We start from the raw sequence: 19,493 nt of genomic DNA, 5'->3' as shown, positions 1-19,493 counted from the left end.
CTAATTGCATTTTTTACGTCCTTTCGAAATTGCTAGGTTGGCAGAAGCTGGGACAAGTGACAAGAGCTCACTCCGTTATGCGGCGCTAGGGATTCAAACCGCCGACCTTTCTGTTCGACAAGCTCAGTGTCTTCGCCACTGAGCCACACATCCTATGCATGATAGGATATCTTTGCTGAACAGATAGCATATTTGATTTCGAACTGCTAGGCTGGCAGAAGCTGGGACAAGTAACGGGAGCTCGCTCCATTACGCGGCGCTAGGGATTCGAACTGCCGACCTTTCTGATCAACAAGTTCAGCGTCTTAGCCACTGAGCCACCACGTCCCTTATGAAAAGTGTACAGCTTGCAATTAAAAGCATTAAAAAAGAAAGTAAAATTTTGGGTCACCCGATGATGTTGGGGGAAAGCATTAATATTTATGTATTATCACAAGAGATCAGTTAGCAAAATCAAAAGGGTGGCTAGGCAGAAGGATCGAGTTTTGGATGAGATTTCTGAATGCTGCAGGAAATAAACACTGTTATCAAATAAATATTGTAATCATTAACCCCATAACGGTACAGGTCAGCTAACCCTGAAAGACACGTCTTCCAATCTTAAAATAAGAAGTTTAAAGTCATTTGTTCATTTTTTTCAAAAGGACAAAAAGAAATGTGGAAAAGATGTGGAGACTCTAGAAAGAGTGCAGAGAAGAGCAACAAAGATAATTAGGGGACTGGAGACTAAAACATATGAGGAACGGTTGCAGGAACTGGGTATGTCTAATTTAATGAAAAGAAGGACTAAGGGAGACATGATAGCAGTCTTCCAATATCTCAGGGGTTGCCCCAAAGAAGAGGGAGTCAAGCTATTCTCCAAGGCACCTGAGGGCAGGACAAGAAGCAATGGGTGGAAACTAATCAAGGAGAGAAGCAACTTAGAACTGAGGAGAAATTTCCTGACAGTGAGAACAATTAATCAGTGGAACCAACTTGCCTCCAGAAGTTGTGAATGCTCCAACACTGGAGGTTTTTAAGAAGATGTTGGATCGCCATTTGTCTGAAACGGTATAGGGTTTCCTGCCTAGGCAGGGGGACTGGACTAGAAGACCTCCAAGGTCCCTTCCAACTCTGCTATTGTATAAAACATCGCAGTACTTCCGTTCCCCTTGCTCTAGACAGGACAAAATTAAGTCTGAGTTGCATATGTGTGAACTTTTCATCCAGTTCTGCTCCAACACAGAAATGGGAGGTGATTTGTGTAGAGTCAATATTTATTTCAAGGCAGAATGAAAAATGAAGTGTTTCCCACAATAAATGACCTCCACGCCGCCGTGATCTCAACTCTTTCGACATTCCCTCCTCTTTGCAAACCAGGTGATGCTTCCATGAAAAATACAAACAACATTTTTTGGATATGTCCCATATTACCTTCTCCATCCTCGGAGGGGCGCCGAGCCTTTTTCATTGGTGCAGGATGTCGCGAGGAGGACAAAAGGCCATGCCAGCAACAGAAGGAGTACGATGAACGCAGCACGTAGAGGGAGGAGGATAAGGCCCAAGAAGAACACCTGAGAAAGAAGGGACCACGTTAAAGAGACATCTGGGCAACTTCTGGAATTCTTGACTTCAGAAGCATGAAGTCTGGGGTTAAATTTGTGCACCGGGGAACAATCTCAACTCCACACTTCCTGCGGATCCAGGGATGAGATCCACGTTAGGTCAGATCAAATTGAGGGCCAAACTCGATCTGCTCAACTTCTGCAATTCAGAGAAATGTGAGAGTTGTTTGCCTCAGTACAGAGAGTCCTCAACCTGCAATGTTTTTTTAAAAAAAATACTCTATGCTCTGTATTTCTAAGGCTTCTCAACTTTGGCAACTTTAAGGGGCGAGGACTTCAACTCCCTGAATCAGTGGTGGGTTTCAAAAATTGTTCGAACCTACTCTGTGGGTGTGGCCTCCTTTGTGGGAGTGGCTTGCTGCCCATGTGACCGGATGTGAGTGGCTTGCCACCCATGTGACCGGATATGAAGATGCCGACGACACTTGTCAGAACCACCTTAAATTACCTCCCACACAGCACTGGCATGCATAAGAATAGGATGTCAACTTGTTTTTTAAAAGGCATCTTTGGTTTGCGTTAAAACAACTTCAACACACGCAATGTTCTGATTGCACCACAAAAGCTCACCTTCGTTTGCTCCTCTTTTAGGTCTTATGGGAGGGACCAATCATCTCCAAGCCTTTCTCCTGAGTCGCCCCTTTTGTCTTAACTATTCTTGTCTTTTGGCAGCTCTGCGCATGCGTGCACTGGGAACAGGCTCCCCCTATTCCTCTGCCTCGCTGATGTCCATCTCTGGAGGCAGCACATAATTCCCAGATGGCCCTGGTCTCCTCTCTGCCTCTGACGCAGAGCCCTTATCTGAGCCTTCCCCAGACTCCAGGACTGTCCCATGTTCCTCCCCAACCTCCTCACTGTCTGACTCTGCTGTCAGCTCCGCAAGCCGCTGGTCAGTAAATAAGTTACTGGCAAATATTGATTGGACAAAAACTTGGAAAACTTAAGTAACTTTTTAATGGCTTGGGTTAGCTCATAGACCATTAATCAACCTCAGAGAGATACAGAAAACAATGTCCTGTTTAGAGTAATTTAATGTGCAACCAAGACTAGCAAAGCAGGTTTAATGTAAATTTCAGAAACCTTCTCAATAGTAAGATGCCTTGTTTCAGGGTCTGTTTCCACCTGGCAGGTGTCAGAAATAGTTAAATATTAATTTAACAGTATACTAATATGCAGCCCAGCACAAAAGACTTTTCTTCAATGCTTAAGGCAGACCATCTATTGGTCATTCACAGCCGGCTGTGTTAAAAGGAAGAAGCAGAGAGAAGAAAGGAGGAAATATTCTTTGAAATGTCAGATGGGATTAGATCGTCCAAAGTTAAGTTCAGGGTTGGGGTTCAATGAAGAAGTCACCACGGCAAGGCGAATGTACAGAAAAGACCTCGATGTTCTGTACCTTCAAGTTTTAAAATATCAGATACAGGAAGTGGTGACTATTTTTTTCTTCTTCTTCTTTTTTGTATAAAAAAAAGGAAATTAAATCATACCGTTGTCTTCCTACAAACCAGGTTCAAAACAGCTACCGTTGCAAAAGGAAAGGTGAACTGAAGCTTTCTTTACAAAACAGAACAATTATTACAAAGGTGTACCATTGTCACAGAGGGACCCAGTGGCTCAGTGGCTAAGACGCTGAGCTTGTTGATCAGAAAGGTCGGCAGTTCGAATCCCTAGCGCCGCGTAACGGAGTGAGCACCCGTGACTTGTCCCAGCTTCTGCCAACCTAGAAGTTCGAAAGCATGTAAAAAAATGCAAGTAGAAAAATAGGGACCAGCTTTGGTGGGAAGATAACAGTGTTCCGTGCGCCTTCGGCATTGAGTCATGCCGGCCACATGACCACGGAGATGTCTTCGGACAGCGCTGGCTCTTCATTATTTGAAATAACTTTCAAATTATTATGAAGAGGTGTGACCTTCAAGTCTCAGAATTTGCAAGTTATTATGAAGAGATACGGCTTTCAGCTTCCCAAATTTGCAAATTATGATGAAAAGGCGTGGCCTTTTAACTCTCAGATTTTGCAAACGCTTGGAGAGCTTATGAGGTGCACCGCATCAATTTGTAACCTGCAGCTAAAGCAACAGCTTCGTATCGCTTCCTTCAAGGATAATATCTCTCTGATGATATTGCTAAGTGGAATGCAGATTGCTCAGAAGGGAAATTGTGAAATGTCCTTCTGGCTGGCAGGTTGACGGACCTGCCCAATCTTCTCTCTAAAGCAAACTTCAGATCCGAGGCAGGAGGATTGCAGGATGCCAAAGGGTGGGTCCCGCGGCAATGACAAATTTGCGGTAAGAAAACACCGTTTCTTAGAGGACAAAAGGCAGGTTTTGAATTGCATTGCGCCTGAAAATGCCCAGAAGGCATTTTTAAGAACAGCTGCTTGTGGCGGGTTTTGACCTGTTCATATTTATTTATATATTATTTATATTTATATTATTTATATTTATATTTATATTTATATTTATATTTATATTTATATTTATATTTATATTTATATTTATATTTATATTTATATTTATATTTATATTTATATTTATATTTATATTTATATTTATATTTATATTTATATTTATATTTATATTTATATTATTTATATTTATATTATTTATATTTATATTATTTATATTTATATTATTTATATTTATATTTATATTTATATTTATATTTATATTTATATTTATATTTATATTTATATTTATATTTATATTTATATTTATATTTATATTTATATTTATATTTATATTATTTATATTATTTATATTTATATTTATATTTATATTTATATTTATATTTATATTTATATTTATATTTATATTTATATTTATATTTATATTTATATTTATATTATTTATATTTATATTTATTTATATTTATATTTATATTTATTTATATTTATATTTATATTATTTATATTTATATTATTTATATTTATATTATTTATATTATTTATATTATTTATATTTATATTTATTTATTATTTATTATTTATTTGTTATTTGTTATTATTTTTATTTTTATTTATTTGTTTGTTTGTTTATTGTGCTTTTCCTGTTCTAACCGAAGCTTCCCAAGAGCATGAAGCAAACTCCTTGTCCCGACAAAATCCCCTTTTATTAATTTCCTGTGTATTCTGCTCATTCCCATTCAGTGAAGTCTTTCAAGGGAGGATTTACGGTCACAGACCTTCTCTGGCTTGGAGAGCTGCCAGGCTGATTATCTGCAGAACTTGGCAAGGAGTCTCGGAGAGTCGCAAACCAATTAAGCGAACTAATTGTCTCCTGCAAACTCCACTCCCCTTTCGCTCCTCTTTTGTTTCCTCTGGGAGGGGCCATTCATCGTCCACCTGTGTGGCCTTACTCCCAAGTCAATCCTTGTTCTTTAGCTGTTCCCTTCGTCTGACATTTGTAAATGTCTACTACAGGATTGGGGTAAACAAAGACCGGGGCAACACTGGGTTAACAGCTAGTTACCAATAAAACTAGCAGCGTTTTCATGAACTTTGTTTTTGCTATGCCTTCATTGTACAGGTCGACCTCGACTTACGACAGTTCATTTAGTGACTCTTCAAAGATACAAGGCTAGTGAAAAAGGAACTTAAGACCACTTTTCACACTTATGACTGTTGCACCATTCCCTTGGTCATATGATCAAAATCCAGACGCCCGGCAGCTGACGGTCACGTGATCCCCTTTCGCGACCGTCTGACAAGCAAAGTCAACGGGGAAGCCAGATTCACATAACGACTGCATTACTTAGCTTAACCCCTGCGGTGATTCACTTAACGACCGTAGCAGGAAAGGTCGTCAAATGGGGCAAAACTCACTGAAACGTCTCACTTAGCAACATTTAAAAAAAATCAGGCCCCCTCATGGCCGTAATCCGAGGACTACCTGCAATTCTCATCCAGCTTTGTTTTCGAAAACTTCCCTGCCGGGATTTAGGCTGAGTCAACCGCGCTTGGAACGACATGGAAAGGAAATAACAGGGCAGAAATTATTCTCTCTTTCTGTAAACTCAGTTTAAGGCCAGTCTTTGTATAGCTCAGCTGTGAACCAAGACCTCAAACGAGATAAATCTCAACACAAGCAGGGGAAATCCTGACTGCAGAGATTACGAAGCCAATAAATTTCAGCTGTCAACACAGCAAAGGAAACCGTCTTCATAGCAACTAATTACAACTAAAAAATAACTCAGGGTTTGATGCCCGACTTGCAATAGGGAGTGAGTTGCTTTAAAAGAGGTAAGGGTTCCCTCTGAACATAGCAATAGCAGTTAGACTTATATACCGCTTCATAGGGCTTTCAGCCCTCTCTAAGCGGTTTACAGAGTCAGCATATCGCCCCCAACAACAATCCGGGTCCTCATTTTACCCACCTCGGAAGGATGGAAGGCTGAGTCAACCCTGAGCCGGTGAGATTTGAACAGCCGAACTGCAGATAACAGTCAGCTGAAGTGTTCTGGGTCCTCATTTCACCCACCTCAGAAGGATGGAAGGCTGAGTCAACCCTGAGCCGGTGAGATTTGAACAGCCGAACTGCAGATAACAGTCAGCTGAAGTGGCCTGCAAGTGCTGCACTCTAACCACTGCGCCACCTCGGCTCCATAGAACATATGTGCTAGTCATTCCCGTCTCTAGGGGGCAGTGCTCATCTCCGTTTCAAAGCCGAAGAGCCAGCGCTGTCCAAAGACTTCTCCGTGGTCATGTGGCCCGGCATGACTCAACGCCGAAGTCGCACAGAATGCTGTTACTTTCCCACCAAAGGTGGTTCCTGTTTTTCTACTTGCATTTTTCACGTGGTTTTGAACTGTTAGGTTGGCAGAAGCTGGGACAAATAACAGGAGCTCACTCCGTTACGCGGCGCTAGGGATTGGAACTGCCAATCTGCCGAACCTTTCTGATCGACAAGCTGAGCGTCTTAGCCACCGAGCCACCGCGTCCCTCAAAAAGTCTATTAAACCTACTCAAAAAAAAAAAGGAGTCAAACCATTGACCCCACCACCCCCAAAAGATGTTGAAAACATCTGTACTGCCATGTTCGTTGTTTTCTTATTTGGGATCTCAAACAATTGCACAGCTTTTTTCCCCCCCCTGTAAATGTGTTTTTATTTTCCATTTTCATTTTCGTACAGTCACATATATACTGTGCAGAACCGGGGCCTTATAACTTTAAACAATAAACACAGCCATTCCTCTTGTTAATAATACCCCCCAAAATAGAAACCCAATGTATCTCTTCGACCCTCCATACACCCTTTCTTTTGCCCCCCTCCAACTTTCCATCTTCCCTCCATCATTCCCCTCTACCTTACTTCCCCCCCCTCTACCACTCCTCTCTCCCAGTACACTCCCTCCCTTCCTTCTCACCCTCCCTCCCGTCCTCTCTACCCCTCTTTCTTCTATCCCTCTACTCCTCCCTTCGGTGTATTTCCACTATCTATTAATATATTCAACTTGTCCTATTTTTACACTGGAATTAAAGAGCAACAGTATACAAGTGCAATCACGTTACTTTAAAATCTAAAATTGCACAGCTTTTGAAATTCGCAAAAATATATTTATTAATTTATGCCATTGGCCCAGCTTCAGTTCACTTATGAATTCACTGGGAATGTACAATTAGACCCCAGGTGCCAGAAGCTAAGTAACAGGAGCTCACTCCATTAGGCGGCGTTAGGGATTCGAACTGCCGAACTTTCTTCTGATCAACAAGCTCAGCGTCTTAACCGCTGAGCCACCACGTCCCTTTAAAAGAGGGAGACCCCGTCCATCTCCCCCAGCAATTCCTGTTTCATAAGAACTTCTGCTTGCTACTAAACGAGGAACATCCTGTCTCCTTGGTATAAACATTTGCAAAAAGGGAAGTTCCGAAAAACTTTTGTAACTGAGAAATGGGGAAACTAAGACCAGGATAACTAAAGGTTAGAGGCCGATCATTAGAGACAATGACTGAGCAGGCTATCCTCTTCGATCTACTCTTCAATCTACTTGTTCTATCAGAATATTTTTTTTTAAAAAAAATAAGGTGTTAAATATCGAATTCAGGACTTCTGGAATTCAGATCTTGCTCTTCTAAGCGTCTGGGCTCTGTCCCCTTCCTGTCTGTTCATGAAGACAATTTTCACATTCACTTCCGCGCCTATGAAATTGTGCGAAAAGCCAACTTATTTCCTAATAGGGTTGCAAGAACTGTAAGCAGGAGGGGAGAGCAATTTGGAGATAAAAAGCCTGCACTGTCCCCAGGCAGGAGTGCAACAGGTGCAGCCCTCCTTGTGGACAGGCTGCAGAAAGAATATTTGGTTTAATCAACTTTTTTTCCCTTTCTTTTTAAAGAATGGAGCGAAATCAGCAGAAACATCCATCCAAAGGCTGTTAATCATCGGGATATGGAACCTCCACATGCCAAAGCAGTCTATCGGTTAGATTCTACCTTTGGGGTCCGTTTATTTTTGTTTTAAAAAACCCAGAACTTTGTAGCAATAGCAATAGCAATAGCAGTTAGACTTATATACCGCTTCATAGGGCTTTCAGCCCTCTCTAAGCGGTTTACAGAGTCAGCATATCGCCCCCACAGTCTGGGTCCTCATTTCACCCACCTCGGAAGGATGGAAGGCTGAGTCAACCCTGAGCCGGTGAGATTAGAACCGCTGAACTGCAGATAACAGTCAGCTGAAGTGGCCTGCAGTACTGCACCCTAACCACTGCGCCACCTCGGCCTTGTACCAAATTCTAGCAAATCTTCTTGGTAGATTCTTGCACAAAAGACATATTTTTTTGAAAATAGATATTGTTTTGCAAATGGAAAGTTGCCCTATGCAGCTACAAAAGTGGAACACCAACCCTGTGAGGTAGGACTGGCAAATAAAGAACAAGACGGGGAGAAAAAGCTAAGTATGATTTGTCTCTCTCTCTCTGTCCAGAGTCAGCGGGAGCTACAAATTTAATAAATACCGGTATACAAAAAGTTATTTCTGGCTTAGAACAACAGAAGAGATTTAAACGAGGCGCTAAATCAGAGAAAATAATTTTTGATTAATTTTGTATCATTTTTCACTACATCTTTCTCTCTTTTTTTTTCTTTTTTATTGCACTTATCAGTTTTTTCCCCCTCTATTTCTTTCCATTTTTCGGTCTTTGTAGTTTCTCACAGCAATGGATGTTAAAACTCTCACCATTATACATTCAAGAAGAGACCACATCCCCTCTAAGATGGGGTGTGCCCCCCCCCTTCAATTGGCTCATCAGAGCCAGGGGGTGGACTAAATGACCTTTAGAACCCTACCCAATTCTGTGCTCCGTAAAGAAGGTTGGGGAGAGAAATCACAGGAGCCATTGAGAGGGGAGAGGGGGGCGCTTCTAAGCAGACCCCCCAAAGAATATACAACCCCCTGCCCCACACACCTTCAATTTTACACTAAAAGCTTTTCTCCCCCCACCAAAAAAAGGAATTATCCTAATTCAAAGCAAAAACTCCTCCTGCAAGTCGAAGAGATCTTCCTCTCTCACTCCCACCTAATCTATGGTATTTCCTGCCTAGGCAGGGGGTTGGACTAGAAGACCTCCAAGGTCCCTTCCAACTCTGCTATTGTATTATTGTATTGTAATCTCCCCTAACCCAATTACACACTGCCCACATTGCAATGCCAACCCTCCACCCGACTTAACGGGGCTGAGAATCTCTTCGACGGAAACCTCTTGCCAAGAAGTTGCCGGCTCGGCGCCTTCCAGGGAGTCTCTCCCCATAGCCCACCTCCCCGCTTTTCCAGCTGCGTCTTGGGCTTCCAGGAGACGGGGAGCCATCCCCAGGATAGATTTAGGGCGTCCCAAGGAAAGCCACAAACAAAGAGAGAAGTCTTCCCCTCCATCCCACACTCTCTGCCCCATTTCCAGAGAGGGGATTTTCACCCCTCTATCCCCCTCGTTCAGCCCAACTTCTAAGGCCCCGAGGCACCAAACGCAGAACGTGGCAAGAAATCCCAGAAACAAAGGAGAAAGTTTGTAGCTCAAACTGTTGGGATGAGCGCCCCCCCCCCCCCGCCTTGGTACTCTCTGAGCTGGCTGGTTTTCTGGGAAGAGGTTCATTGCCCCAGACTAGGAAAGGTGATCAGCAGCGATGAAGTTATCCAGGTTTGGGCCGTGAAACGCCTTCAAGGAAACCCACCCAGTAATAAACTTAGCAGAGATGGCCAAAATATCAGCATACTTGAAGGACCATTCAGATGAAGAAATGCAAGTTGGAATGGAGAAGATGGACGGATGGCATTCAGAACAAATATCGGGCTGAGAAATTTCAGTTAGCTTATGAATGAATGAACCAGGAATGTTACGATTTACTTAAAGTTAGCTTAATAAAAGGGGAGCTAAAGTATAAGTGAAGGTATGTTGTCTTTGTCTCGTTCCCCTCTTTCCCTTGTCTTTTGTGAGCCGCCCGGAGTCCTCCGGGAGTGGGTGGTATACAAGATAGATGATAGATAGATAGATAGATAGATAGATAGATAGATAGATAGATAGATAGATAGATAGATAGATGATAGATAGATAGATAGATAGATGATAGATAGATAGATAGATAAATAAGGTACGACGCTAAAGTTAGTTTATGTTAGCGTATGATTATTAAATGTTTATACCCTGTATTTTGCTCTGGGAGGTGGGGGGAGGGTTGGAGGGGGTGCGGGGTTGGGGGTGGAGGGAGGGAGGGAGGGAAGGGGAAGGGGAAATACTTGTAAAATCTATTAAAACTCTTTAATAAAAAGAAAAAGAAAATCCACCCAGCTCAGAGAGTACCAAGGACCCCACATTCTTCCTCCTCCTCCTCCTCCTCCTGCACTCTTCACACCCCACTCCCTTCTAGTATTGATAAGGTTACCTAGTTGGGTCATAAAATATCTGGAAGAAAACTACCCAGCTCAGAGAGCAGCAAGGACCCCACAGGCCTCCTCCTCCTCCTCCCCGCACATCCCACGCCCTTCTAGTACTGATGAAGTTACCTAGTTGGGTCATGAAACGTTTGCAAGAAAACCCACCCAGATCAGAGAGCCCCGAAGAGCCCCCACATCCAGAAATAAAACCAAGTGACCAGGAGCTGCCTTTTATACCTTTGGCCCTCCCTCTAGCCTTGCTCCAGCTGGGGGGGGGGGAGCACCAGCTTCTCCCCCACTCTTCTCCCCCCTTCCTTTTTTCCCCACCGATCCCTCTCCCCTTGCGCTTTCCTTTACGCAGCTATCCAAGCGCTCTTCCCTCCCGATCCCCGCGCGGTCTCCAAAACTACCCAGGTTTTTTCCTTGGCGTCCAGACGCGTCTCTTGCACGAAGGGGTTGAGCACCAAGGGGGTGGCCAGCGACTTTTGCCTGGGCAGGAGGAAGAGCCGCTGCTGCGGCTCCTGCTGCGGCTCCGGCGGCGTGGGCGAAGGCAGCTTCCCCATGTCGCCAGCTGGCAGGGCGCTGCTTTCCAAAGTCGCCACCGCCGCCGCTTCTGTGCAAAGCAGCATCGGGTGCTTGAAGACAGGCGCAGCCCGGCGCCGGCAGCGCCCCTCCCGGGGCTCCCTGGCGCTTGCGCGGCACACCTCGACCTGACCCGGCCCTGGAGAGAGAGAGAGAGGAGGGTGGAGAGGCGAAAGGTATAAAGTTGGAGCGAGGAAAGCCTCTCCCTTCCCTCCGACTCCGATTCTCGGCCACTTTTCCTTTGCAGGATGATGCAGAACCTCGTCCTGGTTGGAAGGCAGCGGAGATCTGGGGCTGCGGGGAAAAATAAGAATTGTTCCTCTTGGCTGCCCCGGAGGCGGCTCCGTTCTGCAAGGGGAACCCAACGCAGGGGATTGTGGAAAAGGTTGTGGGAATTCTGTAAGGACAATGTCAGAGAGCCGAGGTGGCGCAGTGGTTAGAGTGCAGTACTGCAGGCCACTTCAACTGACTGCTATCTGCAGTTTGGCTGTTCAAATCTCACCCGCTCAAGGTTGACTCAGCCTTCCGTCCTTCCGAGGTGGGTGAAATGAGGACCCGGATTGTTGTTGGGGGCAATATGCTGACTCTGTAAACCGCTTAGAGAGGGCTGAAAGCCCTATGAAGCGGTATATAAGTCTAACTGCTATTGCTAATGTGTGGAAGGAAGCCGCCCAACGCCTCTTCTGCCCGAACTCTTGCATTTGTATTTTATTAGTTTGTCAGCAGTGTACAAGACAGCAGGTGTAAAACATGGATATAAATGAAATAAATGAATACAAATAAATGGGGAGAGTAAGAGAGGGAGGGTAGACAGGCTGGTGTGCTTATACATGTGCCTGTCTTAAGAATGGGGTGAGGTCTACGGGAGACAGTTTGAGGTGGAATAGCAATAGCAATAGCAGTTAGACTTATATACCGCTTCATAGGGCTTTCAGCCCTCTCTAAGGGGTTTACAGAGTCAGCATATCGCCCCCCACAGTCTGGGTCCTCATTTCACCCACCTCGGAAGGATGGAAGGCTGAGTCAACCTTTGAGCCGGTGAGATTTGAACAGCCGAACTGCAGTTAGCAGTCAGCTGAAGTGGCCTGCAGTACTGCACTCTAACCACTGTGCCACCTCGGCTCTCTGCAGTTAGACTTATATACCGCTTCATAGGGCTTTCAGCCCTCTCTAAGCGGTTTACAGAGTCAGCATATCGCCCCCAACAATCTGGGTCCTCATTTCACCCACCTCGGAAGGATGGAAGGCTGAGTCAACCCTGAGCCGGTGAGATTTGAACCGCCGAACTGCAGATAACAGTCAGCTGAAGTGGCTGCAGTACAGCACTCTAACCACTGCGCCACCTCGGCTCTTCATAGCTGTGAGGATTTGAGGATGTAACAAGGGAATCAGGTAGAGCATTCCAGGCGTTGACCACTCCGTTGCTGAAGTCGTATTTTCTGCAATTGAGTTTGGAGCGGTTGACCTTGAGTTTGTAACTCTTGTTTTTCCCATGTATTATTGAGATTGAAGCTGAAGTAGTCATTGGCAGGTAGGATGTTGTAGCGGATAATTTTGTGTACTACGCTGCAGACAGCAGGCGGTGTAAATTCCAGGTTGTCCAAGGCCAAAATTTCAAGCCTAGCGGCGTAAGGGCAGAGTCCTATGGGAATGGGCGGCATATAAATTTATTAAATTACTAATTAATTACTAATTACTATTGTGAGCAGAGGAGTGGAGGACTCTTCTTGTGAAATACCTCTGGACTTGCTCAATCGTATTAACGTCCGATATACAGTGTGGATTCCAGGCAGACGAGCTGTATTCGAGAATTGGTCTGGGAAAGGTTTTGTATGCCCTGGTTAGCAGTACAGCGTTACAGGAGAAGAAGCTTCACAAAATTAGGTTAACAACTCTTAATGCCTTTCCGTCAACGCTGTTACAGGGAGCTCTGGGGCTTAGATCGTTTGAGATGAGTACTCCAAGGTCCTTGCGAGAGCGAGGGTCATCTATGGGGTCATCTCCACCCAGCTTGTATCTGGTGCTTTGGGTTAGTTGGAAAGAGTACTAGTAAATTCCCCCCGGGGGGTTTAAGATGAGGAATGGGCTCTTCTTTTGCCTGGTCTCTTTTATTGGGATTTTTCTAATCCAGTTCAGGAGACCGTCAGAGGAGCAAAGGAGGGTATTGAAAGCAGCAGCTTCGTTTTTGGATTGAGCTGCTGCTGAGAATCGGAACTCCGAGCTCTGGGAGACTCATCCTTAGGTGTGAAACAGGAAAAGGAAGTGGGAAAGGATTGTTCACTTTGTGAATGCCCCAACACTGGAAGTCTTTAAGAAGATGTTGGATAGCCATTTGTCTTGAAACGGTATAGGTTTTCCTGCCTAAGCAGGGGGTTGGACTAGAAGACCTCCGAGGTCCCTTCCAACTCTGCTATTGTATTTTATTATTACCTTTCTCAGGACACTTGTTTCTCTGCTGATTCAGGCACATCCTTCTCAAGTCCTAAAAATAGCAGTTCCCGCAGTCTAGGCCTTTAAAAAAAAAACTTTCTTTTTTTAGATGAGTTGGCAATTGTAACAGCTGGGCCTCTGAATTTTTTTATTTTTTATTTTGCTTTCTCAAGGAGAGAGAAATGGCCTTGGGTGATATTAATAGAGTCATTACCTTGATCACCTGCATTTCAGCCGGTAACAAAACCCCATATGAAGCCCTCCAAGAGCAAAAAGCAGAAAACATAAAACAACAAGGATTTGGTATTTTTTTTAAAAAAAGAATCTTGGGTTAAGATTATAGTTTTTTTTTTAAGCAGATTTTTTTAAATTATTTTTTCCCTTCTCCAACACCTTACAGTCATTACATCAACATTGTTATGTCTTCATACCTGTACATGTATATAATATTTCGCTTCTATATTTACACACTTTATACACAGTTCTATATATATATTTATATATATTGTTTTTTGGCTTAATTAATTTTATTCCTGTTTTGCAGCCATTTGTACCAATTGTTCCAAATTTCATTTTTTTAAAAAAGAATCTTGGGTTAAGGTTATAGTTTTAAGGTTTTGTTTTTTTAAAAAAATAATGCTTAGTAATTAAATCAGCCCAAAGGAAATAAATAATATTGTCTTTGGCTCAGCAAATTAAAGCTCCTTGTGTCTCTCTTAAGAGCTGATATATGTATATCTGGATTGTAAAAAAATAATAATAATAGCTCTTTGCTGCCATCTGGCCTCAGTTCTGCAAGGAAGAGTGAGAAAAATCTTCAAAAGCTAAACTAGAAAGTCTATTAAAGGTAAAGGTTCCCCTCACATATACATGCTAGTCGTTCCTGACTCTAGGGGGCAGTGCTCATCTCTGTTTCAAAGCTGAAGAGTCAGTGCTATCCGAAGATGTCTTCGTGGTCATGAGGCCAGCATGACTAAATGCCGAAGGTGCACGGAACGCTGTTATCTTCCCACCAAAGGTGGTCCCTATTTTTCTACTTGCATTTTTATTTGCTTTTGAACTGCTGGGTTGGCAGAAGTTGGGACAAGGAACGGGAGCTCACTCCATTACGTGGCGCTAGGGATTCGAACTGCTGACCTTTCTGATCGACAAGCTCAATGTCTTAGCCACTGAGCCACTCAGAAAGTCTATTAAACCTACTCAAAAAAGGAGTTGCTTCTATTGTGTTGACAGTAATAGGAACGCAACCTTCTGATTCCTTTAAGTGTGGAGGAAGAGGAAATCCTTTAAAGGCCCAGTCGTCCCACCAGATTTAGAGGCAACTTTCAGGTTTGAGTTTGCCTTGATGGAGCAGGAGTGGACTTCTTCTCTGGAAATCCACCTGCTGAACTTCAGAGGTGCTGTCCAGGGTGCTACTTGAGCTTGGCTTGGTAGATTCTTCATCTCATGGGGTTAACCTGCTTCATGCAGCCTTCAGAATCTCTGGTAGGAGACAAGGGAGGTGGTCCTGGATGCCAGGCAACCCCGGGCAGATCGACGGAGAACACAGCTATGCAGTTACAAAAGATAATTGGACTCAGCTGGTTGTAATTAGGCGACTCTCAATATTGTATTTAAGGAGGGACTCGGGGAGGAGTCTGGTTTGCAGGATTCAACTTCATTCATAACGCTGGAGAAGCTGTTATCTGCCTATGTCGAAGTCTGAGTTGCTGCCAAGGTTCTTATCTGTTGGTTTATGCTTGGGCTTTCAGCCACCGAAGTTTATGTTTCCTGTTAATTAAAGTTTTGTGAAATTCCAGTTAAGCTTGTTTCGGCATTTGTTACTGGACAGAGGAGGGGGTCAGAACACATACGTATCTTCAGGCTGATGGACCTGTATGAAAGCCCTTTTACAAGAATGGGTGGAATACCTTATGTAGAGAGTGAAGCATCGTAATTGTGCATTTTTGACACCATGGACTCGCATTTGATACTGTAATTAAATCGTCAACCTCAACATTTCTTTCTCAGTTAGTCCTAGCCAGCCTCCAGTCCTCCAGGGCGAAAATAAAGAAACTTAAACAAATTAAAAAGGAGTCTTCAGATTTCCAGCTAACTAGAGATGGAAAGGGGGAGACGCAACAGCCATTTGAAAACATTGAACCCTTCCATTTCAGCCATTAAATAATAATACTTAAGCATTTAGACAAACAAACAATACATTAAAAGCTAGAATGTTATTTCCAACCCAAGCAACTCAATTAAATATGCAAAATAATGTCATGGAAAGTGATCCTTCATATGATTGGTGTTTATAAAGCAAAGTCTTTGTCAGTTGGATCTTGGTTTTAAATGTGTAAAATAATGTCTCTTGCTGGCTGGGGAATTCTGTGAAGGTGAAGTCCAGAAGTCTTACAGTTGCCAAGGTTGGTGACCCTTGACTTTATCTTGACTTGACTTTATCTCCAGTTCTCAAAATGACTGGGATGATCTCTGCATAGAGATCCCCGTGTTTCTCAACCTCGGTGACTTTAAAATTTTGTGGACTTCAACTCCCAGAATTCCCCTGGCTTAAGGTATGAATTCGGCCTATCTTGAAATCGCCAAGGTTGAGAAACACCGCCCCCCAGTGGACAACAAAGCACAAGTTGCCAGGAAGCTGCAATCTTACATCCGTCCTGCAGATGTCACTGTTTGCTCATTTTCCTTGCCAGTGAGCCCCAGCTGCAAACAATGGGATAAGAGGATGTCAAACTGATCTGAAAGCAGCTGGAGGATTCTGGGAGATGTAGTTTTCCTCTTTCCTGCAAGCCCCTGGATTAAGGAAGGCGGGTTGAGAAAGTCTTGGCTGCAGAGTTCAAGCCTCCTGTGCTTGAAATGCGACGTTGAAATATACAAGTAGGATGGCAGAATCTTAAAACGGATAGGGACAATTGCTCAGAGCAGGAATCCAAATTCAAGCATCCCCAAGAGGTGGGAGGTGATAATTTGCAGACTTCAGAAAATACCTGAAAAATAACTCGCAGTTCCAGAGGGGGGCGCTGTTCAGTGCATTCAGGCTTTGCACGGTTAACCGAATTTTATACACTCGTGCAGCTAGGTACAGAACGAAAAGTGAATAGGATGTGAAAGCGAATGTCTCAAAGGTGCTTTATTCTTCAAAAGGCAACTGGAATGTTTTTTTTCCCCTTGAGGAAGAAGAAGACGTTTCGCGCCTCATCCAAGAAGCTTCATCAGTTCTGATGGCAGGGGGATTCGAAGTCTATAAACTAGAACTAATGAAGCTTCTTGGATGAGAAGCGAAACAATTTCTTCTTCCTCAAAGGAAAAAAAAGAGGCAGGTTGCCTGCTCTTGTTCATTTCTGTGTGGGCCGAAGCGACACAATCTGAAATTTAGGTTCCACCACAAAACCACGGTAGACTAAAGCGCGCTCGACGAAAGCGCGTACGTGACGTCATCACAGCGCGACGAAAACATCGCGCTGTGAGCGGTAAATTTAAAATTAACGTGAAAACCTTACCCTAACTCCCCCAAACCTAACCCTAACCCTAACCCTAAACCTAACCCTAAACCTAACCCTTAACCTAACGCTAAACCTAACGCTAACCCTTAACCTAACCCTAAACCTAACCCTAACGCTTAACGTAACCCTAAACCTAACCCTAACCCTTAACCTAACCCTAACCCTAACCCTAAACCTAACCTTTAACCTAACCCTAAACCTAACCCTAATGCTTAACGTAACCCTAAACCTAACCCTAACCCTTAACCTAACCCTAACCCTAAACCTTACCTTTATGTGAATCGGCTTGCTTTAATTTTATTTTAATTTAATTTATTTTTAATTTTATTTGTCGCGCTGCTGATGACGTCACGTACGCGCTTTAATCGGGCGCGCTTTAGTGGACCGCGGTTTTGTCGTGCCACGGAAATTTAAGGACTTACCTACTGCAACTATCCAGAAGATCTGAAATAGCTAAAGGAAGGAGCCACGTAAGTTAGAATGATGTCAGTCCCATTGCCAAATTCTCGGCCGGGGCATTATTACCATTAATTATTCTTTCAAAGTTGAGGTTTATGTTGGCTCCAGCAATGGGCTCTTTGTAGCCAAAACAGGTTAGTCATCGTCTGGAACGAGCCAGTTTTCCTACCCTCTGGAGACACATTATTGAGGCATGGAATTGGACAACGAGAAGCTTTTAAGAGAATTCCTGGAAACAGTGCCCCGTTTTTATTGGACTTCTTGGAGGAGGGTAGGAAAGTTGATTGTTGGCTTCTTCATCCTGCTCTCCTAGATATGCTTTCTCCTGGTTGGCATGAAGCAAAGGTAGGGAAAGTGTCGGCAAAAAATTGGGAATTCAGGGGGAAGAATTTTGGCTTGAGGACTAGAAAAATATATTCAGTTAGATCAGGGGTCTCCAAACTTGTTATAGAATAGAATAGAAGAACAGAGTTGGAAGGGACCTTAGAGGTCTTCTAGTCCAACCCCCTGCTTAATAGGAAACCCTACACCACTTCAGATAAATGGTTGTCCAGTCTCTTCTTAAAAACATCCGGTGTTGGAGCACCCACAACTTCTGAAGGCAAGCAGTTCCACTGGTTAATTGTCCTCACTGCTTCTCCTTAGGTTTATGTTGCTTCTCTCCTTGATTAGTTTCCACCCATTGCTTCTTGTCCTGCCCTCATGTGCCTTGGAGAATAGTTTGACTCCCTCTTCTTTGTGGAAGCCCCTGAGATATTGGAAGACTTCCATCATGCCTCCCTTAGTCCTTCTTTTCATTAAACTAGACATACCCAGTTTCTGCAACCGTGCTTCATATGTTTTAGCCTCCAGTCCCTTAATCCTCTTTGTTGCTCTTCTCTGCACTCTTTCTAGAGTCTCCACATCTTTTTTACATTGTGGCGACCAAAACTGGATGCCGTATTCCAAGTGGGGCCTTACCAAGGCTTTATAAAGTGGTATTAACACTTCATGTGATCTTGATTCTATCCCTCTGTTGATGCAGCCTAGAACTGTGTTGGCTTTTTTGGCAGCTGCTGTACACAGCTGGCTCCTATTGAAATGGTTGTCCGCTAGGACTCCAAGATCCCTCTCACAGTTACTACTATTGAGCAAGGTGCCACCTATACTGTACCTGTGCATTTGGCTTTGCTTGCCTAAATGTAGAACCTTACCTTTTTCATCATTGAATTTCATTTTGTTAGATAGTGCCCAATGCTCAAGTTTGTCAAGGTCCTTCTGCGTCTTAAGTTATTTTTAAGACTTGTGGACTGCAACTCCAAGTATTCCATGATGACTGGGGACTTTGAGAGTTGAAGTCTTTAAAATTGACAAGTTTAGAAACTGCTGAGTTAGTTAGATTTCTACTTGGGTGTCCTTGACCAAGAGGTCCCCCCCCCTTTCAAAATTAATCAGTTGGATTAATTGGATCAATGATTATGTATTGATTATGGAATGGATAATCCCGCCTTTTGATTTATTCCAACATTCACTCTTCTAGCAATAAAATAATAATGCCAACTCTAAAAGAGGGATAATTAAGACCCACAAAAATCAAAGCAAATGTTAACATCGGTCATTAAGGTAATTAACAATGAAAAGCTTGGCTAAAGAGATGTACCAACTTCATAAATACTGGAAAACCTTTGGGAATGATAAAGACAGAGAGCCACACAGGAGAAGGACCAGTTAAACTACTAATAATGAGCTGTGAAAGTAATTAGATGAGACTTCTCCTTACACACCCAGAGCAGTGCATAAAAGATGATGGAGGGACAGGAACAACACTCTTCCCTTCTAAATCAAGACATCAAAAAAGAAACAGATCAATCCGTAACTGTTTCAGTATCCCGGGGACAGTTAAGCAGAAGGCATGGCCAATATATGCACCTTGATGGGAAGCAGTAAATAAACAGATGGACTATACAATACAATACAATACAATAGCAGAGTTGGAAGGAACCTTGGAGGTCTTCTAATCCAACCCCCTGCCTAGGCAGGAAACCCTACACCACTTCAGACAAATGGCTATCCAACATCT

General features: G+C 43.4%; 1 protein-coding gene across 1 annotated transcript in view; it reads right to left on the bottom strand.

Moving 5' to 3' along the window:
• Nucleotides 1-11,144, bottom strand: part of LPCAT2 (lysophosphatidylcholine acyltransferase 2) — a 40,452-nt gene extending 29,308 nt beyond the window's left edge. The window contains exons 1-2 of the mRNA XM_087729161.1: nt 10,871-11,144; nt 1,414-1,553 (exon numbers count right to left, since the gene is read on the bottom strand). Coding sequence (XP_087585287.1) covers nt 1,414-1,553; nt 10,871-11,089 — 359 coding nt within the window. The 5' untranslated portion in view covers nt 11,090-11,144. The remainder of the gene's footprint in view (nt 1-1,413; nt 1,554-10,870) is intronic.
• Nucleotides 11,145-19,493: the final 8,349 nt, after the last annotated feature.

The sequence above is a fragment of the Thamnophis sirtalis genome, unplaced genomic scaffold, assembly GCF_051295495.1.
Source record: "Thamnophis sirtalis isolate CommonGarterSnake01/CBP01778 unplaced genomic scaffold, rThaSir2_p1.2 scaffold_14, whole genome shotgun sequence".
Classification (NCBI taxonomy): Eukaryota; Metazoa; Chordata; class Lepidosauria; order Squamata; family Natricidae; genus Thamnophis; species Thamnophis sirtalis.
This window is presented reverse-complemented; position numbering and strand designations above follow the sequence as displayed.